This window comes from Conger conger, chromosome 1 (genome assembly GCF_963514075.1).
Source record: "Conger conger chromosome 1, fConCon1.1, whole genome shotgun sequence".
In the NCBI taxonomy this organism is placed as follows: Eukaryota; Metazoa; Chordata; class Actinopteri; order Anguilliformes; family Congridae; genus Conger; species Conger conger.
In genome coordinates this window covers 79,145,242-79,172,849 of record NC_083760.1, presented here as the reverse complement: position 1 = coordinate 79,172,849, position 27,608 = coordinate 79,145,242, and the positions used below count along the sequence as shown (strand labels likewise).

Below are 27,608 nucleotides of genomic sequence, written 5' to 3'. Positions count from 1 at the left end.
CCCCGCATGCACTCTGTGCATTCCCACGCCTCCCGTTTCTCCTGTCCATGCTGGGTGGGCAGGGGGGGGGGTCAACCGTGCATCTCCCAAAACCTCCACTATTCCACCCGCCCAATTCCAGAACTCCGACGTCCTCTCCCGAGGCGCCTACGCTCCCTGCCCCTGGCATTCTCCGGCCTGCATTCGGGTTAAAATGTCGCATCCTTCCTTTCGTTCGTTCGTTCATTCGTTCTCTTTCTCCCGCTGTACAATGTCCGTATTGTCCCCGGTTTCCTCAGACGTTCCCCCCCGCCCCGCCCCCGCCCCTGCCTCCACCCCCCCCCCCCGGCTCTAGGAGTTGAGGTGCTCCACCTGGATGGCGGAGGTGGAGACGGTGAGGCACAGGTCCTTGTGGGCCGCCAGGTCGGCTACGCTGACGGGCTTGTACTGGATGTCCCCGGCCGACACCGTCTTGTACTGGTGCAGGTCGAAGGTGCAGGGCACGCCCTCCGGGTAGCTGCCGGGGTTGCCGTGGCCGCCCTGGCCGCCTCCCGAGGCGCCCCCGGCCCCCGCCGCCCGGCCCTCGCCCCTCTCCCCGCGGCCCGGGCCCCCGGCCCCCTGGGCCTGGCTCTGCTGCTGCTGGGCCTGCTGCTGCGCTGCCACCACGGTGGCGGCTGTCAGCGGGTCGGGGTTGTGTTTCCTCATGTGCTTCATCAGGTACGTCTCCTGCAAGGCAAAGGATCGCTTCCATTAGGTCAATCCAATTTCATTTCCATTTCACTTTCACTTGTTGTTTTTTTTTACGCAGGGAAGGTTGACTCAGGAACAATGTGCTCATTCACAGCCAGGCCCCCAGGTTAATTCAACCCCCTCCCCCACCAGTGGCCTAACCTGCTACTGTCTCCATGTCTGTTAAAAGTCTTTGCATTGTGGGAGGAAACCGGAGTACCCGGAAACAACCCCACACACACAGGCGTGGGGAGAACATGCAAACGCCACACAGGAAGGTCCCTGTCGGGATTCAAACCAGTCAGGACCTTCCTGCAGTGAGATAACAGTGCTATCCACTGCACCACTGTGCCGTCATTAATGCCGCAGACAGACTGATCGAGGGCATACTCGTATAACCTGTCATTAATATGCAATGGACAGGGACTGGCATCTGTATGTGTGCTAAGTGGCTCATCTGAATGTGTGCTATGTGGCTGATCTGTATGTGTGCTAAGTGGCTCATCTGTATGTGTGCTATGTGGCTGATCTGTACGTGTGCTATGTGGCCCATCTGTACGTGTGCTAAGTGGCTGATCTGTATGTGTGCTATGTGGCTGATCTGTATGTGTGCTATGTGGCTGATCTGTATGTGTGCTATGTGGCTGATCTGTATGTGTGCTATATGGCTCATCTGTACGTGTGCTAAGTGGCTGATCTGTATGTGTGCTATGTGGCTGATCTGTATGTGTGCTAAGTGGCTGATCTGTATGTGTGCTAAGTGGCTGATCTGTATGTGTGCTATGTGGCCCATCTGTACGTGTGCTAAGTGGCTCATCTGTATGTGTGCTATGTGGCTGATCTGTACGTGTGCTAAGTGGCTGATCTGTACGTGTGCTATGTGGCTGATCTGTACGTGTGCTAAGTGGCTCATCTGTATGTGTGCTATGTGGCTGATCTGTACGTGTGCTAAGTGGCTCATCTGTACGTGTGCTAAGTGGCTGATCTGTATGTGGGCTAAGTGGCTGATCTGTACGTGTGTTATGTGGCTCATCTGTACGTGTGCTAAGTGGCTCATCTGTACGTGTGCTATGTGGCTGATCTGAATGTGTGCCAAGTGGCTCATCTGTACGTGTGCTATGTGGCTGATCTGTATGTGTGCTATGTGGCTCATCTGTATGTGTGCTATGTGGCTCATCTATATGTGTGCTATGTGGCTCATCTGTATGTGTGCTAAGTGGCTGATCTGTATATGTGCTAAGTGGCTGATCTGTACGTGTGCTATGTGGCTCATCTGTATGTGTGCTATGTGGCTCATCTGTACGTGTGCTATGTGGCACATCTGTACGTGTGCTATGTGGCTCATCTGTATGTGTGCTAAGTGGCTCATCTGTATGTGTGCTAAGTGGCTCATCTGTATGTGTGCTATGTGGCTGATCTGTATGTGTGCTATGTGGCTGATCTGTATGTGTGCTAAGTGGCTCATCTGTATGTGTGCTATGTGGCTGATCTGTACGTGTGCTATGTGGCTGATCTGTACGTGTGCTAAGTGGCTCATCTGTACGTGTGCTATGTGGCTGATCTATACGTGTGCTAAGTGGCTCAACTGTACGTGTGCTAAGTGGCTCAACTGTACGTGTGCTAAGTGGCTCAACTGTACGTGTGCTATGTGGCTGATCTGTACGTGTGCTATGTGGCTGATCTGTATGTGTGCTATGTGGCTCATCTATATGTGTGCTAAGTGGCTGATCTGTATATGTGCTAAGTGGCTGATCTGTATGTGTGCTATGTGGCTCATCTGTACGTGTGCTATGTGGCTCATCTGTACGTATGCTATGTGGCACATCTGTACGTGTGCTATGTGGCTCATCTGTACGTGTGCTAAGTGGCTGATCTGTATATGTGCTAAGTGGCTGATCTGTATGTGTGCTATGTGGCTCATCTGTACGTGTGCTATGTGGCTCATCTGTACGTGTGCTATGTGGCTCATCTGTACGTGTGCTATGTGGCTCATCTGTACGTGTGCTAAGTGGCTCATCTGTACGTGTGCTAAGTGGCCCATCTGTATGTGTGCTATATGGCTCATCTGTACGTGTGCTATGTGGCTCATCTGTATGTGTGCTAAGCGGCTCATCTGTACATGTGCTATGTGGCTCATCTGTATGTGTGCTAAGTGGCTCATCTGTATGTGTGCTATGTGGCTCATCTGTACGTGTGCTAAGTGGCTCATCTGTACGTGTGCTATGTGGCTCATCTGTATGTGTGCTATGTGGCTCATCACACTGCCGGGCCCACAGGGGTCCACAGCATCGATTGGGCACCTGAGCGGTTTATGGCCTTGGCTGTAATCTGAGGCTGCAGCCATGATTAGAGTACACAGAACTGCAGGCCTATTGCGCACTGCGAGAGGGCAGTAAATTTGGGCTGACTCACAAAGATTCTGCATTTGCTGCCCCTTAAAACCCAGAGCTTAAGCTGTCCCCACAGACCCTGTGCATCAGACCAGCCGCAGCTGTGTTCTACACATTGAAGTGTAATAAAATCACCACCATTCTTTAAGGCATAGCCATCAATTTTGATGGGAGGGATCGGCAGGGAGTGATCTAAGAATTAGTTAATCCAAAGAAACGAATTCATTTACATCGATAGCTGTATGCGTGGGCCACAGGAAATACAGTCGTATTAATATATCTGGTCTCCACCAAAGCCTCTTTAAAGTATAAAGTATATTGGGGAGGCTTCAGACAGACTCCACTGACCCAAGGGTAAAGTTTCTTATATTTCTTACAATTGTTGTTCTTGGTTTAAAAAAAAAAAAAAAAAAAAAAAAAAAAAACCCCAATAAAACATCTTTCTCCACGAAGATAGAAATTGTGTGCCTTTTTCCTACAGGTGTTAAGACTCCAGTCCTGGAGGGCCAGAACATCTGCTGGTTTTGAGGCATTTTGGCACTATTAAAGTAATTTAAGTCACAGTTTTGCTGAAGACCCCTGTACACCTGGATTCCAACTGGCAGCGAAATGAAGGGAATCAGCAAAGACCTGCAGTCTGGAGCTCACTAGCGCAGAGAGGAAGGTGACCGCACAGCTGGAACCCGGGTTCCTACACAAGACCCATAAACCTATACCCATAAACGTGTGAGAGTCACCCCAGGAAACAGGCACTGAGGAACAGAGGCTCAACCTATACCCATAAAAGTGTGATTGTCACCCCAGGAAACAGGCACTGAGGAACAGAGGCTCAACCTATACCCATACAAGTGTGATGGGCACCCCAGGAAACAGGCACTGAGGAACAGAGGCTCAACCTATACCCATAGAAGTGTGATGGGCACCCCAGGAAACAGGCACTGAGGAACAGAGGCTCAACCTATACCCATACAAGTGTGATGGGCACCCCAGGAAACAGGCACTGAGGAACAGAGGCTCAACCTATACCCATACAAGTGTGATGGGCACCCCAGGAAACAGGCACTGAGGAACAGAGGCTCAACCTATACCCACAGAAGTGTGAGTCAGCCCAGGAAACAGACAGGCGGGTGTGCGGGGGAGGACGCACCGAGGTGTAGGAGCGGTTGCACAGGCCACAGGAGTACAGCTTGGCGTGTTTGACGGTGTGGGTGGACAGGTGCACCTCCAGGCTGGCCGAGTCCGTGTATCCGCGGTTACAGTTTTGGCACTTGAAAGGCTTGTCCTTGTTGTGCTGCCGCCGGTGAGACTGTGGGTACGGACAGCAGGGTAACGGTCACCACCAGCGGCCCAAAACAGACGTCAACACTTCTGTCACTGCATGAAAGAGTGTGAGGCCAGGCTAGGCTCTGGGTACATTACCTGCAGGTTGGATAGCTGGGTGAATGCTTTCTCACAACCAGGATGCACGCACTTATACGGCCGGTCACCAGTATGGATCCTAACGGAGAAAGAGAGGACACAAACTACAATTACCAACAGCCCTTTCTCTTACACATCACCCTGCACCCACTCTAGCCCACGACGAGGAACTGTCAGATTTGTAGTCCATAAAAAAAAAAGTAATCTCAGCGCCCGTTCAGGTATGCAAATAAGCAATTAATTCACATTGAATCAGAGTAATATTGTAGGAAATGCTATGTCCCCTATACCCAGTGTATAAACACGCAGTGTCGTAAACAGCGAAAGGTTTGGCTTCGAGCACAGGCGATATCCTGACGGGGCAGTGTGGTCGCCGCCGGCCGTCGGGAGGGATCGTAAAAAGAGCGGGAGCAGGAGTGCGGCGGGGGAGCGAGTCGATGCTAACCGGATCACTGCGGGCGGTACCTCGCTATTAAAAAACGAAATACCGAGCAAATAAGAGCTGACAACGGCTCAACCCGCAGGGAGGCCAGCCGGCTGTGGGCATATACACCTCAACGCCGTTAGCAAGCGCGTCCTCAAACCCGCATATACACCTCAACATCGTTAGCAAGCGCGTCCTCAAACCCGCATATACACCTCAACATCGTTAGCAAGCGCGTCCTCAAACCCGCATATACACCTCAACATCGTTAGCAAGCGCGTCCTCAAACCCGCATATACACCTCAACGCTGTTAGCATGCGCGTCCTCAAACCTGCATATACACCTCAACGCCGTTAGCACACGCGTCCTCAAACCTGCATATACACCTCAACGCCGCTAGCACACGCGTCCTCAAACCTACATATACACCTCAACGCCGTTAGCATGCACGTGCTCAAACCTGCATATACACCTCAACGCCGTCAGCACGCGCGTCCTCAAACCCGCATATACACCTCAACGCCGTTAGCATGCGCGTCCTCAAACCTGCATATACACCTCAACGCCGTTAGCATGCGCGTCCTCAAACCCGCATATACAACTCAACGCCGTTAGCACGCGCGTCCTCAAACCCAAACTCCCAGCCTCCGGACATCACAAAGGCAACAATACGCGCGGACAATATGTCAACATCGATACGCGTTTTATTATTTCTCACTGTGAAGATAGCAAACAAGAGGGACAAAGAGTTCTGGCGTTGCTAAAACAAGGATAGGACATTAGGACCCGATGAGATGGAGAGATTGTGAGAAAATTAAACCAGGATGAAAGGGTGTTCTCAGCGTGGTTGGTCGTTTTGCAGTCTGTGCTGATGGCAAGCTATAATAAGCTACTGTGCTGCCACTTTCAGGAGGATAAACATCCACACAGCGCACCAATGGCATTCACTGTCCTTATCAGAGATATTCGGGGGGTGATAGGGGTTGTTTTCACTTCACTATCAGCAACCGATTCAGGGGCGTACAGCCAGATGAGGCCAGGTACCTCCATTGATTTCGAACACGAGTACACTGCATAAATTCTTACCCCGTTGGCAAATCTTGAGTAAAACTTTCTCACCTCATTGGCAATGTGTTGTGTCTTATTCAGCAAAAAAAAACATTAATAGAAATAAGACGATTAAGTGTAAATGTAAGATCAAAATACTTTAAGAGACTTAGTGTTTGTCTACCGCAGAGTTGTCACATTAGAATGTTCAGTTCAGAGCATTCCAATCACGTCTGATGACTCTGTGATAAAGGGCGGCTTTATGGAGTAAGAGCGCCCCTCTCTGAGGGGGGCGGGGGGGGGGGCTGGCTGCAGGGAGGGGGGCGCTCTCTGCACTCGCCTGTTGTGCTGCTGTAAGTGGCTGAGCTGCCGGAAGGTTTTCTGGCAGTAGGAGCAGGTGTAGGGCTTGGCCCCGCTGTGGATGCGGATGTGCTGGGCCAGGTAGCTGGAGTTGGCGAACGATTTGGAGCAGTGCGGGCACTTGTGCGGTTTGGCCTCTGTGTGGTTCCTGTTGAGAAGGGAGGGGGGTGGGGGCAGGGGGGGAGAGAAAGAGAGAGGGGTATCGGTCACACAGCAGGCAGGCAAGTCATTTTCTCTCTCTCACTCGTGCTCTCTCTCTCTCTCTCGGTCTCACTCGCTCTCTCTCTCTCATATTTCTTTTCCAGTATCTACAACAGTCTAGTATTTTCAGCACAGCAAGTATTACATTTCTCTCTTCATTTCCTTAAAAAAAAAAAAAGAAAACATTGAAAAGATCCAAACTAATATGAACACCAAAAAAAGCGTAACTGAGGGGGGGTGGGAGAGAAGGGGGACGGGGGTTGATATTGGGGACAGGGGACAGAATGAGTGGAGCGGGCATGCGTTTCAGAGATTTTCGGACCTTCTACAGGAGGCCCACAGGGAGCTGGTCTGTGTGAAAGGGGGAGAGAGACCGATAGAGGGATGAACAGAGGGGGATGGAGAGGAGGGAGGTGAAACGATACAAGGAACAGCAGATGCAAGGGGGGGGGGGGGGGCGGTGCAGGGGGAGAGATGGCAAACAGAAGCAGTCCTGCTGTGTCTCTGTGGGGTTAACCTCCCGCCCTGCTACCTGCCTACCTATGTGTGTGTGTGTGTGTGTGTGTGCGTGTGTGTGTGTGCGCGCGCGCCTGTGTGCGAACTGCGTCTGAGCGCACGTGAGCATCAGTGTGAGAGAGGGAGAGGGAGCGAGGAAAGGAGAGAGGAACAGCCAAACACAGAGGAACTCCAGCACAGAGAGCGACAGAGGGAGACGGGCAGGCAGATAGGCAGCCGGACAGAAGAGGGGTAACCACTGCATCCAGGCATGCAACGACCATCCAAAACTACCACACGCCGGGCACACTCAAACGCGCACACACACGCTCACACACAGACACACACACACACACACACACACTCACACTCACACTCACACTCACACACCTTTTTCACCTCACAGAAGGGACGGTTAAGTCAAAGGCATGCATTCAAATATGCACTTTCAGCACTTTTGACATTAACTAAAAAAAAAAAAAAAGAATAATCTGTAAATCATATGTAAACCAAAATGCATTTCTCAAGTTTAATTTTGCATTCAAATGCATTTTATGTATGAATACAGCCCAACACTGGCCCCAGTCTCATGTGCACACACACATGTACCCAGCCACACACACACACACACATTCAAGGGTGCACCCACGCACATGTAAACACACACACACACACACACACACACACACACACACACACACACACACACACACACCGCTACAAGGCCACCCCCACTCGCTGACTCACTCCAAGAACACCAAAACACGGCCACACGCCCCCCACTCCACTCCACTCCAAAACCAGCACTCGCACCACAGAGCCAGCTCGCGGCCCCACCGCCCCCACGCACGCACGCACGCACGCTCTCTCTCTCGCTATCCACAGGGGGCGCTCCGCACCCACACTCCACCAGACCAGACAGCGCCAGCGCGGAACGGGGAGAGCGCAGTACCGTGTGTGCTGCTGTAAGTGGCTGAGCTGCCTGAATGATTTCTGGCAGTAGGAGCAGGTGTAGGGTTTGGCCCCGCTGTGGATGCGGATGTGCTGGGCCAGGTAGCTGGAGTTGGCGAACGATTTGGAGCAGTGCGGGCACTTGTGCGGTTTGGCCTCTGTGTGCGACTTGGAGTGGATCTGCATGTCTGACTTACTGAAGAAGGTCACCGCACACATCCGGCACCTACAGGCAGAGAGACACACAGACAGGAAGGAGGGAGGGAGGGAGGGAGGGAGGGAGGGAGGAGGGGGGGGGGGGGTCGCACGCGTGGAGAGGAGGGGAAACAGGAGAGAGGGGAGAGAGTGACGTGAGGACAGGAGAGACGTTGAGGTGTGAGAAAGGGAGAGGGCAGGTAGAAAAAGAAGAGAGGAGCGGAGGAGAGGGGGAGATGTGGGGTGCGTGTTGAGAAGGGGGGCGGCGTGGGCGGACGAAAAGGGGAGCCGGGAGGAGGGGCGAGGGTGCGTGTCGCATGTCGCAAAATCAAAGATACAGATGGAAAAAAGGAAAGTAGCAGATAATATATATATATGAGAGGAGAAAGAAGGAGGTGGAAGGAATTGAAGAACACGAGAAAGAGGGGCGAGAGACAATGAGAGAGATAGATAGAGAGAGAGAGCGAGATAGGGAGAGAGGGAGAGAGAGAGAGAGCGAGGGAGAGAGCGAAAGAGAGGGAGAGGGAGATAGGGAGAGAGAGAGAGCGAGAGAGCGAGAGGGAGGGAGAGAGAGCGAGAGAGAGAGAGCGAGAGGGAGGGAGAGAGAGCGAGAGAGAGAGAGCGAGAGCGAGCGAGAGGGTGGTATAGAGTGCTGTGTGCACCGTGCGCAGGAGTGTGTGTGTGTTGCGGTGAAGCAGCAGGTGTGTGTGTGTGTGTGTGTGTGTGTGTGTGTGTCCATTCCAAACAGCAGCAGAGACTACAGGGCTCAGGGCTATCGCTACACCTCTCCCATCACCTGCGACGGCATGCAACTGTCTGCGCAACACGCGTCTGAGTGCAGGCACAGAGCCGCGACGTTAGCATTAAGGGTACAGGGACACAGGGACACAGGTGTGCCAGCACTGACCGTGTGCAGGGTGCGCGGAGACCTCTTTTCCGCCCCTTACCTGTAAGACTTGTTCCCGTCCTTGCCGTTGTGGTCGTCCTCGTCGTTGGAGAGGTCGTAAGGGTCAGTGGCGTGGTGCTAAATAAAAAAATAAAAAACCCCAAAACAAAAAAACACACAAATAAACCAAACAGCAAAAGTGCCACAGGCTCAAAGCATAGAGATAAAAAAACAAACAAACAAACAAAAGAAGTACTTCAGGTGTAATGCTTTCTATCAGATACTGCCAAGTAAATATGAAATATGTCTACCTAAGTATATGTCGCATATAGAAATATGTCTACAATTCCCATTATATGTACAGTGCGGTCCATAAGTATTTGGACAGTGTTTTGTTTTTTTTTGTTTTTTTTCTTGTTTTGCTCTGTATTCAAGCACATTGGATTTGAAATTAAACAATGAATATGAGGTTGAAGCGCAGACCGTCAGCTTTAAGGGTATTTACATCCACATCCAGTAATGAGCCTTTTTTTATACATAGACCTCCTAATAATCGGAAACAGTTATCGTATTTACTACTTGGCGGCCTGAATTCAGCGACCCACAGACATCACCAAACGCTGCCATCTTCCCTGCGATGCTCTTCCAGGTCATCTTCAAGTTACTGTTTGGGGAACTTTTTTGCCTTGTCAGTCTTGTCTTCAGCAAGTGAAACGTGTTCAGTTGGAGCGAGGTCAGATGATTGACTCGGGCAGTCGATAGCTCTCCACTCTTGGGCCCAGAAAAAGCTCATTGGCCGCTGTCGGAGTACGTTTGGAATAACTTTCCTGCTGCAAGGTGAAGCACCGTCCAATGGGATTTGAGGCATTTGATTGGATCTGAGCGGGTTCCGCACGCTTCAGAAGTCATCCCGCAGGTGCGTCAGCCATCACATCATCGATGAAGACGAGCGAGACAGCTCCAGGGGCAGCCAATCACACCCAAGCTCCGCCGTGTTTCAGAGATGAGGGGGGATCATGAGTTCCTGTCTTTCTCCACACTATTCTCCTTCCCTCACAAGGGAATGCTCATCTGTCCGTAAGAGCTTGTTCCAGAACTGGAACGTGTGTGAGTGTGTGTGTGTGTGTGTGTGTGTGTGTGTGTGTGTGTGTGTGTGTGCCCGGCGTGTGGTAGTTCTGGATGGTCGTTGCATGCCTGGATGCAGTGGTTACCCCTCTTCTGTCCGGCTGCCTATCTGCCTGCCTGTCTCCCTCTGTCGCTCTCTGTGCTGGAGTTCCTCTGTACACACGTTTTAATGTACTTTTCAGCAAACTTTCTAGCTTACTAGTGGGTTTCATTATGCAGTGACCCCACAATGGTTATGCTAGCGTAGTCTCTCTACATCCTGGAGAGTGTTCTTATTCTGTTTTTCTTCATAACTGAAAGCATTCTGCAGTCATCCACTAGAGTGGTCTTCTGTGGTCTTCCATGGTCTACCAAATTGAGCTGAGCCCCCCTGTTCATCCTTCTTAACAATGTACCAAACAGTTGACTTCGACACAACATGGATTCATTCTGACATTTCCACCCCATGAAGGCCTGCTCTACTAGCACTGAGACGTGTTCGGTTCTCATGTTGAGAAACAAAAGGAACAGACTCCAAATGCAAATGGAACACACTCCTTTTGTAAGCTTTCTTGTGCAGGAACTAATGATGCAAAGACACACAGCTGGCCACAAACAGCAGAGCAGCCAACTGTCCAATTACTTTTGGTCCTTTAAAGTGTGGGGACTATGTATAAAAAGAGTTGTAATTCCTACCTGGTCCAACCAATACAGGTGTAGAAACATGCTAATTAAAGCTGACATTTCCTGTCTATACTTTAACCTCATATCAGATTTGACAATTAATTCCATATTGTTTCATATGTGCCAGAGTACAGAGCCTAAACCCCAAAAAAAATATATATATTTGTGCCACTGACCAAAGACTTGCTGACTGTACCGTAGTATGCCAGCTTGAGATGCAAACCAACTGCAAGTTATTTTATAAAACAAGAGGACAATTTAATTAATTCTTCAGTCCACAATATGTAGTTAAGTCTGCCTATGCTACTAGCCATGCTAGCAGAGGCCCAGGTACACAGAGGCTGAAGAGCGGATGCAGTACCTGCCCCCCGGAAGCCAGGTGAGCCAGAATCAACGCATCACTTCCTGTCGGGAGGGGATGGCCAGCGGTGGCAAGGCCCCCCCGCGGCAGCACGGACTTCTTTTTCCTGCCCCGCTTCGAGGGCGTTGGCATGACAACCGCTGGCGAGATGGTGACATCGTCTTTCTTGTCTGCGGGGGCAGGGGAGTGGAGGGAGGGAGGGAGGGAGGGAGAGAGGGAGAGAGGGGGGGGGAGGTGAAGGAGGAGAGAGGCATCCCAGTGAAGACATTAGCACTTGGAGGCTTCCCATCATCATCGCCCATAATTGGGCTTGGAGGATTTCTGTGCATCTTCCAGCATTAAGACTCGCATGCCAAATGAATATGAACGCATCCATCAGGACACAAGACCGATATTATCCCAGACAGTATGGTCTCGCGAATAAAAGAACAAGCCCTTCTCTCAAGAAGAAAATATTAGCTTGTTTTAAGTTGCTGTTTCCTTGACAATTGAAAGTCTATCACCCCCTTGGCAAATCTAGGAATGAGTCAAACTATCTTACGTCATTGGCATTATTCTGTCTCATTTAGCAAAAGAGTAAAAAAAAAAGAAAAAAGAAAAAAGATTTTAAGTCTCAACAGAAGACAAAAATACTTCTTGAGATCTACTTATTTTTTGGTTTAATGCAGTGCAGTGGTATGTACGAGTGTACACAACATGCTCATTGAAAGGACGTTCGGTCACAGAGCAGACCAAGCGGCTCGGTCAGTAAGAGAACTCAGGTCTGGCATGAAATTCACAGCACATCAGCACGACTAGGAGGGGCAGCACGTGACTGGCCGTGGCGTCGGCGCCGGCCGCATGTTAAACACGCTCCACCTGCGCGGTCAGCTGCCGGACGGCGGGGTTAAAGGAAGCAGCAGCTAAAGCCACGCTCGATTTGTGGCCTCCTGAATCGCCAAGAGGAAGACATGGATGACGCAAAGGAGTCTGTGAAAACAGCTGGGTATTCCACAATGGGAGGGGGGGGGGGGGGGGGGGAACCGGGCTCAAAGTGGGTCGAGCGATGTCAGAACCAAGCCGCCCCCTCGCAACAGACGGCCGGGTCGACCAGACGCCAAGGCTGACCCGTGTCATCAGCTGGAGCCGGGAGCAAGGGCTCGCTCCAAAATGTTCATCCGTGTACGCCGCACGAATTAAATTTACATTTTTTCACCGGGCTTCCGTTCCCTGGACACACATTTTTTCGGTGTCCTTTTGAAGGAAACGCCACAAAGATTCTGTTAATTAGAGCAAGGAAAAGGCTGGCGGAAACGGCTGCCAAAAATTCGACAAAAAAAACAACCCTACCCATAATCCCCTCCAGCTGCTCGGGATTTCAGCTGCAAAACAGCCATTAATGGAATGAGGTGCTCCGGGCTAGCGTGTCGTTCCCCCAGTTTTACGGCGTTAAAAACACTGTGGTGAACAGCCCCCCCGAGTGCCATCGCGGCCTCGCTCACACGAACGCACCGCCAGCACCTGAGCGAGGACGCGTCTCGTGTACGAGAACCCCTCTGCGCAGCAAGCCAAGAGGCTGTCCACCACCGCCGTAATAACAACTCTGATGATAACGGGCTACGATTCAAGCAGCATCCTTCTCCAAGCAGCGGACAGCAAAGGGTGGGGTGGAGTGGGGTGGGGAAGGAGGGGGGCGGCTCCACTGTGCTACAGGTGCAAAAAATTAGCTGGATCCCTGCTGTACCGCAAGCACACAGTCCATGAAAGCGAGACAGCTCTGCAGAGCTCCACCACGGAGCTCTTTACACGTCACTGTGTTCCCCGCATGTATCAACCTTCAGTGAATATACTGCGCGGCTATTCCATCAACCGCAGCACAACAGAGTCTGAGCACACAGCACGGAACAAACAAAGGCACAAATATAAACCGTGCAGCTACATTGAATGTTCATTTCCAAGTGTTCTTGTTATATGTTGTAAGTAAATTCCCCAAATTTTCAGCCCGCCAGCAAGCTAGTTTGTTATATCACTGGTTGCCTGCTAGTAGACAGATGTGCTCTGCTTGCTGGTTACCGCTAATGTACATATATTTCCCCTAACAATGACTAATAATCATTTTTGCCCTTTCCTTATAGTTGGATGGAAAACTGACTGCACTGGGCTGTCAGTCTAGTGTTAATGTTAGGCCTGCATGTGTGGCTGTGTGTTCGGCTGCGTAGTGTGGCTGTGTCAATTAGGTTGCGGTGTGTGGCTGTGTGTTAGGTTCCGGCGTGTGGCTGTGTGTTAGGTTGCAGCGAGTGGCTGCATGTTAAGTTGTGGCGTGTGGCTGTGTGTTAGGTTGCAGCGTGTGGATGTGTGTTAGGTTGAGGTGTGTGGCTGTGTGTTAGGTTGTGTTGTGTGGCTGTGTGTTAGGTTGCGTTGTGTGGCTGCGTGTTAGGTTGTGGCGTGTGGCTGTGTGTTAGGTTGAGGTGTGTGGCTGTGTGTTAGGTTGTGGTGTATTACAGGTTGCAGTGTGGGACCGTGTGTTAGGTTGGGGTGTATAGCAGTTTGTGGCTGTACATTAGGTTTTGGTGTGTGGCTGTGTTTTACGTTGCAGCGTGTGGCTGTGTGTTAGGGCGTGTGGATGTGTGTTAGGTTGCGGCGTGTGGATGTGTTGGGCTGGTACTTACTGTGACTGTACAGGTAGTGAGAGGAATGGCCGCCTGCCTCTGGCAGAAACGGAGACAAGAGAAGACACTCAGCACACTAAGCTTGCTCTCTCAAACTGCCCCAGCAGAGCCCGGTCTCTCTCTTATTGCCCCAGCAAAGCTCAGTCTCTCTCTTATTGCCCCAGCAGAGCTCAGTCGTTTTAACTGCCCCAGCAGAGGCCAGACTCTCCCTTACTGCCCCAGCAAAGCTGTGTCTCTCAAACTTCCCCAGCAGAGCTCAGTCTCTCTCTTATTGCCCCAGTAGAGCTCAGTCGTTTGAACCACCCCAGCAGAGTCCAGTTTCTCTTTTATTGCCCCAGCAAAGCTCAGTCTCTCTCAAACTGCCCCAGAAGACCCCGTCTCTCTCAAACTGCCCCAGCAGAGCTCAGTCTCTCTTCTTGCCCCAGTAGAGCTCAGTCTCTCTACTTGCCTCAATAGAGCTCAGGCTCTCTCAAACTGCCCCAGTAGAGCTCAGGCTCTCTCAAACAGCCCCAGCAGAGCTCAGTCTCTCTCAAACAGCCCCAGCAGAGCTCAGTCCCTCTCAAACTGCCCCAGCAGAGCTCAGTCCCTCTCAAACAGCCCCAGCAGAGCGCAGTCTCTCTCAAACTGCCCCAACAGAGCTCAGTCCCTCTCAAACTGCCCCAGCAGAGCTCAGTCCCTCTCAAACTGCCCCAGCAGAGCTCAGTCCCTCTCAAACTGCCCCAACAGAGCTCAGTCCCTCTCAAACTGCCCCAGCAGAGCTCAGTCCCTCTCAAACAGCCCCAGCAGAGCTCAGTCCCTCTCAAACTGCCCCAGCAGAGCTCAGTCCCTCTCAAACTGCCCCAACAGAGCTCAGTCCCTCTCAAACTGCCCCAACAGAGCTCAGTCCCTCTCAAACAGCCCCAGCAGAGCGCAGTCTCTCTCAAACTGCCCCAGCAGAGCTCAGTCTCTCTCAAACAGCCCCAACAGAGCTCAGTCCCTCTCAAACTGCCCCAACAGAGCTCAGTCCCTCTCAAACAGCCCCAGCAGAGCTCAGTCCCTCTCAAACTGCCCCAGCAGAGCTCAGTCCCTCTTAAACTGCCCCAACAGAGCTCAGTCCCTCTCAAACTGCCCCAACAGAGCTCAGTCCCTCTCAAACAGCCCCAGCAGAGCTCAGTCCCTCTCAAACTGCCCCAGCAGAGCTCAGTCCCTCTCAAACAGCCCCAGCAGAGCTCAGTCTCTCTCAAACTGCCCCAGCAGAGCTCAAGGCTGCTAGGGTCCCCTTGAAGTGCGGCACCGCCGGCAAGCTGCGTTTAGCACCAGCGCGTCTCACGCCGACGGCACCGAAGCGCTGGAGACCGGAGCCGAGCGGCGTTAGCATCCCGCCACAGCGCTGTGCGGTTAGCGCTCGCGCCAGTCCGCAGCGCGCGAGCCGCGGAGGCAGCCTTCTGCCAGCGAGGAAGCGTTAGCCGCTGACGTCAGCGTCGCGGACGGTTAGCATGCGGGTCAGCAGGAAACAGAGCGAGTGCTTGCAGGAGTGAGTGGCGGGGGTTAGGGTGAGTGTCTCCATACCATGAGGTTTTTAGTTCTTAGTTCAGTGTAGGGCCCCTGCTGATAGTGTTAGTGTTAACGTTAGCATACGACACTCTCAGGACCAGTGTTAGTGAGCAGAATCAGTTTGCAAATCGTGCGCAGTACTACACTGGCTGTACTGTCATCCGAAGGTATCTGCATTTTATACTTGAAAAAAATAAAATAAAATTCTACATTTTACACAATTTTTGTAAATATAGACTTCTTTAGAGCTTGCATTTTTCAGACACTCTCAACCTCAAACCGAATTGCAAAAACCCTCCAGAACATTCTGGTGAGATATTACACGTGGTAGGAGTCTAACCACATCAACGCGGCTTAATTTAATTGCAGAGGTGCCGACAGGGGAAGTGAGAAAATTGAATTGGAAATCCCAAACCGCGGGTCTCCTTAATGACTGGCCGGGTCCCGTGTGAGCGGGCGGAGAAAGCGCGTCCGCACAGCGTGGGAGGCGGTGCCCTGCGGACCGCTCACACGGGCCCCCGCAAACAACCCCGGAGAAAGCACACGCATTTCAATTCTCAATAAAAATCAATAAAGAATTACGTCTTCAGCCGGGCGCTGCAGTCGCTCCGCCGGCGACGGAGATGCGGAAGATCAAATAAATGTAGTTCAGCACCTTTTGTGTGAAAACGGCCACATTTTTAAATAGTAAAAAAAAAAAATAATAAAATAAAGGGGTAGTGCTTGGTCAGTGTTTTTAAAATCATTCAATTTCATTGTTCGGTGTGAGGCCAGAGAATGACTAAAAAATAAAACAAAAAGAAAACTGCAAGCCCTAAAACCCTTGAAATAAAAATCAACAGGACGGTAAGTTTTTAAAAAGACCCTAGCAGGTGAAGCTACAATCAATCACTAACGTTTTTGAACCGATCGTAAACGCGTGCTTACCAAACCGAACTATGACTGGCGGAAATGAGTAACTAATACCACATGGTAGCTCCTGACCACTCCTGGCGCTACGTGCAAGCCCGCTCCCCTGAGCGGTCCTGCAGGGTGCCTTACCTGGGTTGGGGGCGTGCAGAGTGGACACGATCATGGTGGTGGTTGGGTGTCCGGAGACGAAGGACTGTGAGGAGGAGGGGGGTGAGACCAGAGTGCCCTGGGGGGTGGTGATGACCAGGCCCGCTGGAGAGAGAGAGAGGGAGAGAAAGAAAGAAAGAAAGAGAAAGAGAAAGAGAGAGGGAGAGGGAGAGGGAGAGAGGGGGAGAGAGAGAGAGAGAGAGAGAGAGAGAGAGAGACGGGATGGGGCGGTGAGTGTCCTGTGCACATTCACTCTGAATGGATTGGGCGGGTGGGGGAGGGGGGGGTCACGTGGCACTACAAACACTGATATAACATCAGCATCAGACAGAACGGCTCCACGGTGGACAATTTGTGACCCACAGGTGTAGTATAGGAAGGGCGAGGCAAACGCATAAAACACAGAGAGACAGCAAAGTACGCATGGAGCGAGCGCGCGCACACACACACAGGAGAGGCAGACATGCAAACACACATACACACACACACACACACACACACACACACACGGGAGAGGTGGACATGCAAGTACATACACACACACAGGAGAAGCGGACTCACACACGCTCACACACACAGGAGAAGCGGACTCACACACAGGCGCACGCACGCACACACACACACCTGCCGTCATGATGCCGGCGGAGGGCACGGGCACCACAGTGATGTTCTGGGAGGTGTGCGGCGGGTGCAGATGCCCTCCGCTCCCTAGCGACGTGCCCCCTCCCCCTTCCTGCTTGGGTGCCCGCCCCGCCGCTTCCATGGCGACGGAGCCGGGCACAGTCAGCACGGCGGTGGGGTAGTGGGAGGAGGAGTGGGGGAAGGAGGGGTTCTTGTCTGGGCCCAGCTGCTCCTTCATTTTGTTCAGAAACATGGCGTTCTCAATCTGGGTGATGGACAGGGGTGGAGAGGAGGCAGACAGGGAGACCACGAGATCAGAGGAGAAGAAGAGGAGAGGGTAAGGGAGTGTGTGTGAGTGTGTGTGTGTGTGTGTGTGTGTGTGAGGAAAGAGGGGAGGCAGGGACACAGAAAAGAGAGGCAGGAAGAGAGAAGTTAACCCAGGAATTCTCCGATTCAAATTATTCTGGCTATGCTTGGGTATTGGAAACTTATAGACATAAACATGTGCTTATGTTTACACGTCTACAACCTATTTAAAGTTATGATATTCATAAGAATTCCTTTTTCCAACAACCATTTTATTAGTGAAATGTTCATAGTTATGCACAGCCATTCCGTACTGGGTATATACATGACGTCATTGCCTTACCTGTCCTTGCACTGTTGGAACGGGTGACCAGAAGTATGAGGAGTTAAAATGGGAATCTTCCATCATTCCTGCAAAAAACAAGCAACTGCTTTAGCACCCCATACTCCTAAGGAACTATTCCCATGTGAACGGGGAACAGATGTGCTTCATGTTTAACATGGCAGGGTACCACTACAACATTCAGCACTTTATTCATGTGCAACCACATGCACGCATTCCCTCATAAATTGGGTCTTTCCTACCAATGCAAAGGATCCCGCAAACGTGTGGCTTACTCACGCCCTTGTGGACACATGATTACTCGACTTAGAGTAGCCTGCTCACGCTCCTCGTGGGCATACTCAAGAGTGCGGCATGTTATCGAATCTCTGTCTCTCTCAACTGTACACGCCCAGTAATAGGCCCAACGAATGATCTGGTCGAGATCAGTGCATTTTGGTGGTGGAGGACTACCGAAACCAATATACATCACCACTTCCCATACAAACAATGATATTGGTGGACTAGCATTTTTTCGCCGATACCACAATAAAAACTTGTTTTTTGTTTTTTTTTGCATTACTGAACGACTGTTTGTGCTCGGTCGTACTTGCGATTTTTATTGAACATTATGAAGAATGTATTTGGTTAGGTTGGTGTTCAAGAGTGTACATTTATGCAAATTTATGCACACAAAATTCACGCATAGCTAAAATGCCTTTGCCATTAAATTTTTCCACCTCGTACTACTAGCTAGCTAGCTAGCTAGCTATGTACACAGGTAATTCACGCTTCTGCCAAACCACTCACAATCTTGACAGGTGACAACTAGCTAAGCAAATGTTATTATTAGCAAAGTTCCACAGCACTAATATCGTTTTGGCTAGTTAGCTAAAAACAGCTGGATAGCTAGCTATTAACTAACTTAAGAGGAAGTTAATATAATTATTCGGCAGGTATTTTGCTAGCCAGATAATCTGGCTATCTTAAAATATATCAGTGATATGGCATGTACATTCTAATGCATATTTGTGGACAATTGATAATAACGTTCAATTATCGATAAGCGAACATTTATGCCGGGAGCTACATTACAAATTATACATTAAAATATTTTATTTATTTACAATCCTCGACTACCCGAGAAAGAGGCTCCATTTCTTATAGCTAGACAGCAAGATAGATGGCAATAATCGACCATTTAAAACACAAAAGACGTCAGCTTGAAAGCAATATTATCTCTGCCTCTCTCGCGTCCCTCGTCTGTGAAAATAAAAAAGAGAAAAAAAAAACCTCGAGGATAAAAAAAACGCGAACAGAGAAAAAAACTGTCGACGACGAAGCCCCAGCGCGAGGCAGCCTCACACAGACTTCCGGCTGTCGAGACAGAGAAGAGAAGCGGCTCGTGCGACTCACCCAAATTAATTATCAGAAAAAAATAAGAATTAACGGGGAAATATGTGGCAATTACCGGTGCTGAAAACTCTCTCTCCCTCCCCGGGGCTTCCTTGGGCCGGGACAGTTCGGAAACTCCGTCCAAATCCGCCCGAACCCACAAATTCACCGAGTTTTTTTCTCCTTCGAATTTTTCTATTTTTTTCTCCTCTTGCAGGGCTACCCAACTAGTCTGTGCCACACTTCCGGCGAATAAGGTCAAAAAACAAAGAATGTCTGGTTACTGTCGATGCAATTTCCGGCGAGTGAGGTCAAACATCTTGCAATGTGTATGGAAAGGAGGAAGATGGAGGAAAGGCGGAAGATGAAATAATTGTATTTACCTCTGTATATTCGTTAAATATTAGTTCCACATTCTCTTAACATTCTAACTTACGATGCAGCCATGAAAATCTACATGAAGCGTCACACTTCAAGACTGGAACTAAGTTAACAATCAATAGCTGACATTGATGGCAAATTAAGAGAAAATCTCCATTTTGCCTTTTTAGGTGGAAGACTGTTTTCGGAGGGACGGTCCAACGACCGCTAGAGGGGGCGAAATATACATTCATTTGAAATGCAGTCCGTTTAAATTGCAGATGTGTTTACTGGAAACCATAATTCCGGTGTACACTGTAAGATAGCTAAATTTGAAAGTTACAACGTATCGGTTTGAGGAGTTATTTTGTGGCAAAAAGCAGACTGAGTGAACTAAACTAATGTTGACATAGTTCTCTTGTCAGTCCACAGGGCGTCGCTTGATGAATGTGCACATAGCTTTGTGCCCAAATAACATCGTGCGTGTGCATGTCGCATTACAAACATGGAGTCACTTCCAGTATATGAGGTCAGATAATGTAGTCCACTTCCGGCCTGTGAGGTCGTACTGTATTTGTATTTGCCGATGACACGTAGGCTATCATAATAGCTCTCTGGCTACCGGCGAAATAGAGAGTGGGTGCTGACGACATTTGTTAGACAAAAAGTAAAGAATTTCGCTGAACATTGTGCTGAAAGGAAATTATACTCAAACGCAATCATGTATATCTCTAGAGACGTACATCGGGTGGAAGCAAATTAAGAAAAGCTGGAGGCACAGTGAACGTTAAGACAGGGGATAGCTAGCTAAACAAATGGGGGAGGTGAGGAAACTACACAAGAAGTTGAGACAAATTGAAAATCTGGAGATCAAACCCTTCCTCACCCCAGAGGAGAGAGTCAAGGTACAAAACAGTAATATTGTTTTATTAATAGCCACATTTCGCATGGTGTCTGCTGGGCAACAGAGCTAACGTACTTGCCGCTTGGACCCGCTCTCCCAAGGACTGTAAACTGTTGCATACAGTATTGCACTAAATTGTGCTATGACGTAATAGTGCCTGTTAAATAGTCACCAACGGTTTGAAATGACTTCACCGAGTAAGATAATTGGTCTTTGGTGGTGTCCAAAATCCTAGTGAGTAGATATTTTTACACTTGATGCTGACAGTGTAGGAATCCTCAATACATCGGGTGACCTGGCCGTCTGGCCCTGGTTAGTCAATGAGAGGAACTGGAGTTAAATACATAGTATGTATTCATTTCAGTTTCTGAAATGAATTGAGATCCATTTAATTAATAGGGAAATCCGCATTGAACATGTGTAAATGTCCATGTACAATTCACAAATTGAACTAATTGAAATTTAACTGACCCCAACCACAATGAGAAGCCAGTCAGCAGTAGTTGAACTGAGTTACACATGTTTATACCACACACAGTGATACTCATTGCACTAGTAAGTACAGTTAAATGGATGACGGTAAAAGACTATGCTGGCATTCATTCTGGTAGTTAATTCCATGAAATACAACTGGAAATCCAATGACACATTTGACCCACTAATGTAGATAAGGGCCAATGATTGTTATTGCAGTGTTGCAAAAACAATGATCAACATTTTGCATAGTTGCAGGAAAAAAAAATATCAAACAAAGCTATTCGAGGGGGACACTAACAGGCCCCCGCTTCTCCCCAGATATCGAAGAAGGAGGAGCTTCGTGCCAGATTGGCTGAACTGCTGCTGCAGCATTCTGCCCCCCAGCAAACCCAAGGCATTGTGGGAGACGATAAGGAGAAAATGAAAAGACGAGTGTAAGAATGAGGGATGGGTGAAGAAAAAAAAGAAGAAGGAATTCTCCAAAGCCTGCACATGAGCTGTGATCTTTGAAAATTGCACGCAACGCAGCGTGCACTGGCTGAATCTTTGGCAAATATTTCCCCTTTCATATACAGTAACGCGCCGTTACAGTAATGTTACTGTAAAGCGCGGTGGCAGTAATGTTACTGTAAAGCGCTGTTACAGTAAGGTTACAGTAATGTGCTGTTACAGTAATGTTTTCAGTTTCACACAAAGGCAGTCCACTCACCATGTGACGTATTAAATACAGCACGGTTTGATTGTAACTGCATTTATAATTGATGGTGACTTTCAGTAACTACCTTCCACGGTAATGTTATATCATATAAAATGCATTAAAATGAAACACACGTGTATGTACTGTATGTGTTAATGTATGTAGATATGTAATAAATCACATATAATTATCCGTAGGAGGAAAAGACGAACGTGATGTGGCGATTCCAAGATCACTAAATTGACACCGTTACCTGAAATGACCCCCTGCACAGCATTTTCTGAACCTCTGTATGGTACTAGACCTGACATGACCGCTGTGCACGTTTTGCCCTCAGGAGCAGAAGGGGCAGCTCGGATGGCCTGGCCTCCCAGATCGCCGCCCCCAAAGTTCCCAAAGCGGCGCCCCAGCGGGCGAGCAGGGCGGAGCAGCCGGACACGCCTGAGGACGCCGGAGCGCAGCCCACCGCAGGCAGACCGGACCAGGGTGACGTGTCCCAGACCGCGACCGTAATAACGAGCTGTCAGAGCGATACGTGTGCGTGAGACTGGGTCATTAGCCGAGTTAATGCTGAAGCTTCCCCCCCCTCTGTGTGTGCGGCGCAGACGCGCGGCTTGCGGAGCACAAGACGGCCTGGGAGAGGGTGGGCTTTCGGCTCAGGCCGCTGGAGGGGCACAGCGACATCGTCACCTGCGTCCTCGCCGTGGACAACCTGGTGGTCTCGGGCAGGTAACCGTAGCGACCTCGGCGTCGCGTCACGCCTCCTTTTCAGAGCGCGGGCGCTCCCGAACCGCGTCCGGGGCGGCCCCGTTCACCTTCTGACTCCTATTTAGATTTTTGGCCTCTTGAAAAGTGGCGCCGTACTTGAACACTGAAGATTTAAGGTTACGCCGCGAAAGGTTTTTTCCAGGGAGCTGTGAAAACCCACCGAATGAAAGCAGCAGCTGTACAAGTTGAGCCCGTCTTATTAATGCGAGTGTGTTTGAGAGAGATGCATTCAGCCAGCTGCACTGTATTTTGATTAATTATACTCCCCCCAGGCCTAATAACCCGGAATATAGTACATAGCAAGGTTTTATGTTTTCCTTTTGGCACGTCGCTGCCACGTCGAGTTTAACCCATCTGCCTCTCTCTTCCAGCCGCGACACCACAATAAAGATATGGCATGTTCCCACGGCAACAGAGCAGCGCAACCTTGGGGGCCACAGTAGGGGGGTCACCTGCCTGTCCTCGCCCCCCCCCGAACACTGCAGGAGACTGGGTGAGACGCCGCGTACCTGTGTAACATTCAACACCGTCTGTGTGAGATGTGACGCACTTCTCATTCACACGCTCCAGCTGTTCATTCCCTTACGGAAATAACATGTACTGTAACATGCTGTATTTAGAGTGACATTTATTTCATGGCAAAATATTTTCTAAGCTTGCCTGAAATAGGTGAAAAGGGTTGCAACATCTTAATCAGATCTTGATGATATAATTTATATCTGTAAGGTTTGATATTGGGCTATTCATAGCCAATATTAGACTGACAATACAATAACAACATGCCGTGTAATTCACATGAAATATTACTAGGCGGGATGTTCTTTCACGCTGGAACAATGAATATTATCGTTAGGTTTTGATCGTGTAGCCAAACGGCAGCATGCCTTCAAACACCGAACTGCGTGTTTGACCTTTGCCGAAGTGAATTAAAAAACAATGGAGGTCATTTTTCAGCCCTGGGGTTCGTGAGTAGAGCTTTCTGGCCCATTAAGTGCGATGTTACGTTTACTGGAGTGTGTAAATGCCAGCGCTCTTCCCTCTGCAGCACGACGCCTGTCCCTGCCTGACACGGAGCGCTTCATTCTCAGTGGCTCCCAGGACTGCTACGTGAAGATCTGGGTCCTCCGCACAGGTCAGCTGGCTTCCCAGCATGCACTCTGGCTCCACACATGATACATTGCAGTGTGGTGTGAGCTGCAGTGTTTGGGCTTGGGTTCAGTTCTGCATTCAGTATTGAGTTCAGTTAATTATACATACATATACATAAAACATTATGGGACTTATTTACTTATTCATTTACTGAATTTGAGTTCATTTCCTGAATTTAAATGGTATTAACCCCCAACCAATGCAGAGAAGAAACATTTAAAAAACTTAAATGAGTAATTATGACAAAAAAATGAAACTGTCTTATTACATGAATAAAACACCCTGCTTTTTTAGGGTACTGTGTGAAGTCGATCTACACCTTCAATCCAGTGTCAGCTTTGACATTTCTATCAGAGGGAGATGGGCACATTGTCACAGGTTCAGGTGAGACTGATGGGCACAAGTGTGTGTGTGTGTCTGTGCCAGTGTTGGTACAGTGAAGGCAGAGACAGAAGTTTGTCACTGTTGGTTCCTTACCCACCCACCTACTCACTCACACACTCACTCACTCACCTACTCACTCACTCACACACGCACTCACTCACTCACTCACACACACACTCACTCACTCACTCACTCACTCACTCACTCACTCACTCACTCACTCACTCACACACTCACTCAAACACTCACACACTCACTCACTCACTCACACACACACTCACACACACACACACACACACACACACACACTCACTCACACACACTCACACACTCACTCACTCACACACTCACTCACTCACTCACACACTCACTCACTCACTCACTCACTCACTCACTCACTCACTCACTCACTCACTCACTCACTCAATATTATTAAATCATAGAGCCTGGCAGCATAAATCATTTGATTATTTGGCATCCAACAGTGTATTCACAAGTCTTTTCTGTGAGCAAACACTGTCTATCTGTTTGTCTGTCTGCCCGTCTGCCCTCTCTCTCTCTTACACTGTCTCTCGCACTGTTTATCTCACCCTCTTTGTCTCTCCCCCTCCCTCCCTCTCTCTCCCCCTCTCTCTCCCTTTCTCCCTCCCTCTCTCTCCCTCCCTCCCCCTCTCTCTCCCTTTCTCCCTCCCTCCCTCCCCTCCCTCTCTCTCCCTCTCTCCCTCCCTCTCTCTCCCCCTCTCTCTCCCTCTCTCCCTCTCTCTCTCCCTCTCCCTCCCCCTCCCTCCCTCCCTCCCTCTCTCCCTCCCTCCCTCTCTCAGACGGGGGTAAAGTGGAGGTGTGGAGCTGGGACTCCATGGAGTGCTGTCAGTCAGTGAAAGAGCACGAGGACAGCGTGACATCACTGCAGGTTGGTGACAGCGCGTGTGAGCGGGACTCTGGGTCACGGAGGTGAGCTCAGCCAATCATCTCTCCTGCTCTCCTCGCTCACAGGGTCAGGGGCCGCTCCTCTTCAGTGGCTCCGCGGACGGGGCCGTCTCTGTGTGGGAGGTGCTCTGCTCCGCCCCCGCCCCCTTGAAACACCTCCATCACTGGAGCTCTTCCGTGACTGGCTGCGACACCCCGAGTGACTCCGCCTTCAGCCGCCTGGCTCTCAGTCCCCGTGGAGACAGAGTGTTCCTGGCCAATGGGAAAGCCAGCCTAAAGATTCTGAGCTGGACGACAGGTGCGAGGACCACAACTCCCAGGATGCTTGGTTCTGGGGACAGTGCATTTTTGGAGGAAGGGAAATGTAATCAGTAAAATGTATTTGTCAGCCTTCAGCCTAATGGGATTATCGCAGAGTGCTTTGTGGGAGCACAGCACAGAGAAGCAACAGCAGTAAATGTAATATCATTATAATTACTTTGAAATTCCACAGTTGGGAGGAAATATAAGCGTATGAAACAAAAAAGATCAAATCAGGATGGGAGTGACAGAATGGGATGAAGTAGAAAGCAGCGACAGAAGACAGATCAAAGTAGTAGGATTATCCATCAAAAACAAACTGCGTTACACACAGAAATAACGGCTACCTCATGCAGTTCTCATAGGCTCCGCACTACACAAGGATGACAAAATAATAGAATGAGAAAGGAATGAAAGCCTGCCTGGAGTAAGCACCGCCCACTCTGTGTCCTCATAGGCTCTGTGTCCAGGCTGGCCAATCACAGCAGCGTCGCCGGGGTGACGGACTGTGTCAGTCAGGCGGCGGGGATCCTGATAGCCTCCTGCTTTGACCTTGCCACGGGAGAGAGCTCCTTGAACCGTGAGTGTCTGAGCGGTTGTGACAAGCGGCCTTATCGGTTCGCGCGCAGCGTGACGTTGCTCACGGCTTTTTCGAGCGTCTGCCTCTCTCTCTCTCTCGTCCTCATCCGCCCTCTTCTCCCTCTCTAGTCTTCTCTCTCCCCCAGTGCAAGTACCTGGTCTCGCTCACCTGTCCGCAGTCGCCCAGGATCCTGTGCTTCACCGCGTGGCTGACGGCCAGCGGGGGCCATCGCTGGGTCACGGGGGGGCGGGTCCTGACGGTTTGGGAGCAGCTTCCGAGTAACAGCAAGAAGAGGTGAGAGAGCTGTCAATCACACCGCTCAGCTTCTCCTTCCGCAACCTTTCGTACGTTTATAGAAATAAGAGCATTTTAATGACCTCAGCAGTCTTCCCGTGGGCCCTGGTATTAATAACAGTCACTGCTCTACTAAAGCGAGGGGGATAAGGCCGGAGACCAAGCCCCGGTCCTTAAATATCACGTCCGAGTGAGCTTTTGGACAGCGTTCTTCGGACAGAACTCCCCCCGAGAACAGAACCTTAGTCGTGAGTACTTGCATATACAGGGCAAGGAAAGTAGCAGTCAAGTGAATTTAGATGAACGTGCCACACTTAATTAATTAATTTAGGTCCTTTTTCCACCAAAGTGCGAAGGACGGTACAGTATTTTTACAGTTGGAATAGGACAGATTCACACAGTGACTCTCCTCCCAGTTGAAAGTGAAAGGGCTGTGTGGTGATGATGTCATGTTCATCGCAGTGGTGATGTCACAGTGAGGAAAGACAGCCGATTGGACATCCCTCCGGTGGAGTCTGATGGAGACACGGATGAAGATGAAAGTGATGGTATGTTGTAAGCCATCCTGATCCTGATCCTGTTCCCTGATCCCTGATCCTGTTCCCTGATCTCTGATCCTGTTCCCTGATCCTGATCCTGATTCTGATCCCTGATCCATGATCCCTGATCCTGATCCTAATGGGAAAAACACCAGCCTATTCAAATGGTCCCAGAATATATGGTCACATGACCATAGCCTGTCTGTCCAATCTTTAGTTCTGTCCTTCAACAAAGTATGAGCACAAAATATTTGTAAATGTTTTATTATTTTAATGTCTACATTTGCAATATTGTAAGCATTATTGTATTTGTTGTGTCTCCTATCCATTCCCTTATTACATATTTTTGCTCGCAGATAAACTGTAGCTAATGCATGCTTTTGTCACACAAACATAATACTCCCTGGATACCACTGTGTTTTTATCTTACCTTGCATATTTGACTTCCTTATATTTTGCTGGCACAGTGAGAATGTTTCTACCACAGCATATATCCAGTCCCAGTTTACGGAAGGGCCGCACAGGCTGGATAGCAGATAGCAGACCCATTTAGCATGTACTCTAACTGTAACTCCTGTAATACATGGAACATCTCAAAAAATATCTGTTGGAGGCAGCTAAACAACAATTTATGTCAAGTGTAATATTTTAGTTTCCTTTGGGAACAAGGCTTTGAAACTCACACAAGCGCACACACACACACACACACACACACACACACACACACACACACACACATCACTCACCAACACTTCTCATGTCAGTGAGATCATTGTTGCACATTATGTATGCTTTGCCATTAACAGCTTTGCAGGTTGTGAAAAATCCTAACTTTCTAATTAATACCTGTCAGTATCAATTTCAGCAATGCCCTGGTTCCTATACAGAGTAGAAAATGTGCATGTTGATTTATTTATGAAGGTCATTACTTGAGTGACTGAAAGGACTTTAAGGTGAGCGTCCTCCTTCCTGCAGATTATTCTCTGGAAGACTACACGTCCCAGGGTGCATCTGAAACAGAAGAGGATCCCGGTTCTTCATGGCTCCGGTGCACTGTGCAATGACAGACAGACAGTTCACTCAGCTGCCCGAATGAGAGCACAGCGCTGCAGAGTGACA

General features: G+C 49.7%; 2 protein-coding genes across 4 annotated transcripts; one reads left to right on the top strand and one right to left on the bottom strand.

Moving 5' to 3' along the window:
• Positions 1 to 329: 329 nt before the first annotated feature.
• On the bottom strand, positions 330 to 19,355 carry znf384b (zinc finger protein 384 b). Of its 3 annotated transcripts, XM_061236207.1 has the most exons (12): positions 19,187 to 19,354; positions 17,737 to 17,804; positions 17,091 to 17,352; positions 16,449 to 16,571; positions 13,875 to 13,913; positions 11,227 to 11,396; positions 9,139 to 9,215; positions 7,998 to 8,222; positions 6,330 to 6,497; positions 4,518 to 4,596; positions 4,246 to 4,404; positions 330 to 705 (listed from the first exon to the last, which is right to left on the bottom strand). In XM_061236207.1, exons 2-12 carry the CDS (start codon positions 17,800 to 17,802, stop codon positions 331 to 333), a joined length of 1,743 nt encoding a protein of 580 aa, XP_061092191.1. In that variant the 5' UTR covers positions 17,803 to 17,804; positions 19,187 to 19,354; the 3' UTR covers position 330. The 3 variants fall into 3 exon arrangements, with proteins under 3 accessions (XP_061092191.1, XP_061092200.1, XP_061092210.1); XM_061236216.1 differs by lacking the exon at positions 13,875 to 13,913 and having other exon boundaries at positions 19,187 to 19,355; XM_061236226.1 differs by lacking the exon at positions 7,998 to 8,222.
• Positions 19,098 to 27,608, top strand: si:ch211-154o6.3 (uncharacterized protein LOC563854 homolog). The gene is made up of 13 exons (XM_061236262.1): positions 19,098 to 20,375; positions 21,170 to 21,285; positions 21,886 to 22,034; positions 22,154 to 22,277; positions 22,688 to 22,809; positions 23,362 to 23,448; positions 23,760 to 23,849; positions 24,671 to 24,759; positions 24,843 to 25,074; positions 25,534 to 25,656; positions 25,785 to 25,950; positions 26,413 to 26,498; positions 27,465 to 27,608. The coding sequence occupies exons 1-13, from the start codon at positions 20,286 to 20,288 to the stop codon at positions 27,551 to 27,553; spliced, it is 1,563 nt and encodes a 520-aa protein (XP_061092246.1). The 5' UTR covers positions 19,098 to 20,285; the 3' UTR covers positions 27,554 to 27,608.

Bases quoted from the DNA above. Each gene is read 5' to 3' on its own strand.
- znf384b (XM_061236207.1), bottom strand. From the start codon at position 17,802: ATGATGGAAGATTCCCATTTTAACTCCTCATACTTCTGGTCACCCGTT. The intron at 16,572-17,090 runs GTGTGTGTGTGT...CTCTCTCTCCAG, and splicing joins CGCCGGCATCATGACGGCAG to CGGGCCTGGTCATCACCACC. The intron at 706-4,245 runs GTGCGTCCTCCC...TTTGCCTTGCAG, and splicing joins GCAACCGCTCCTACACCTCG to GAGACGTACCTGATGAAGCA.
- si:ch211-154o6.3 (XM_061236262.1), top strand. From the start codon at position 20,286: ATGGGGGAGGTGAGGAAACTACACAAGAAGTTGAGACAAATTGAAAAT. The intron at 22,035-22,153 runs GTGACGTGTCCC...TGTGCGGCGCAG, and splicing joins CGCAGGCAGACCGGACCAGG to ACGCGCGGCTTGCGGAGCAC. The intron at 25,657-25,784 runs GTGAGTGTCTGA...CTCCCTCTCTAG, and splicing joins GGGAGAGAGCTCCTTGAACC to TCTTCTCTCTCCCCCAGTGC.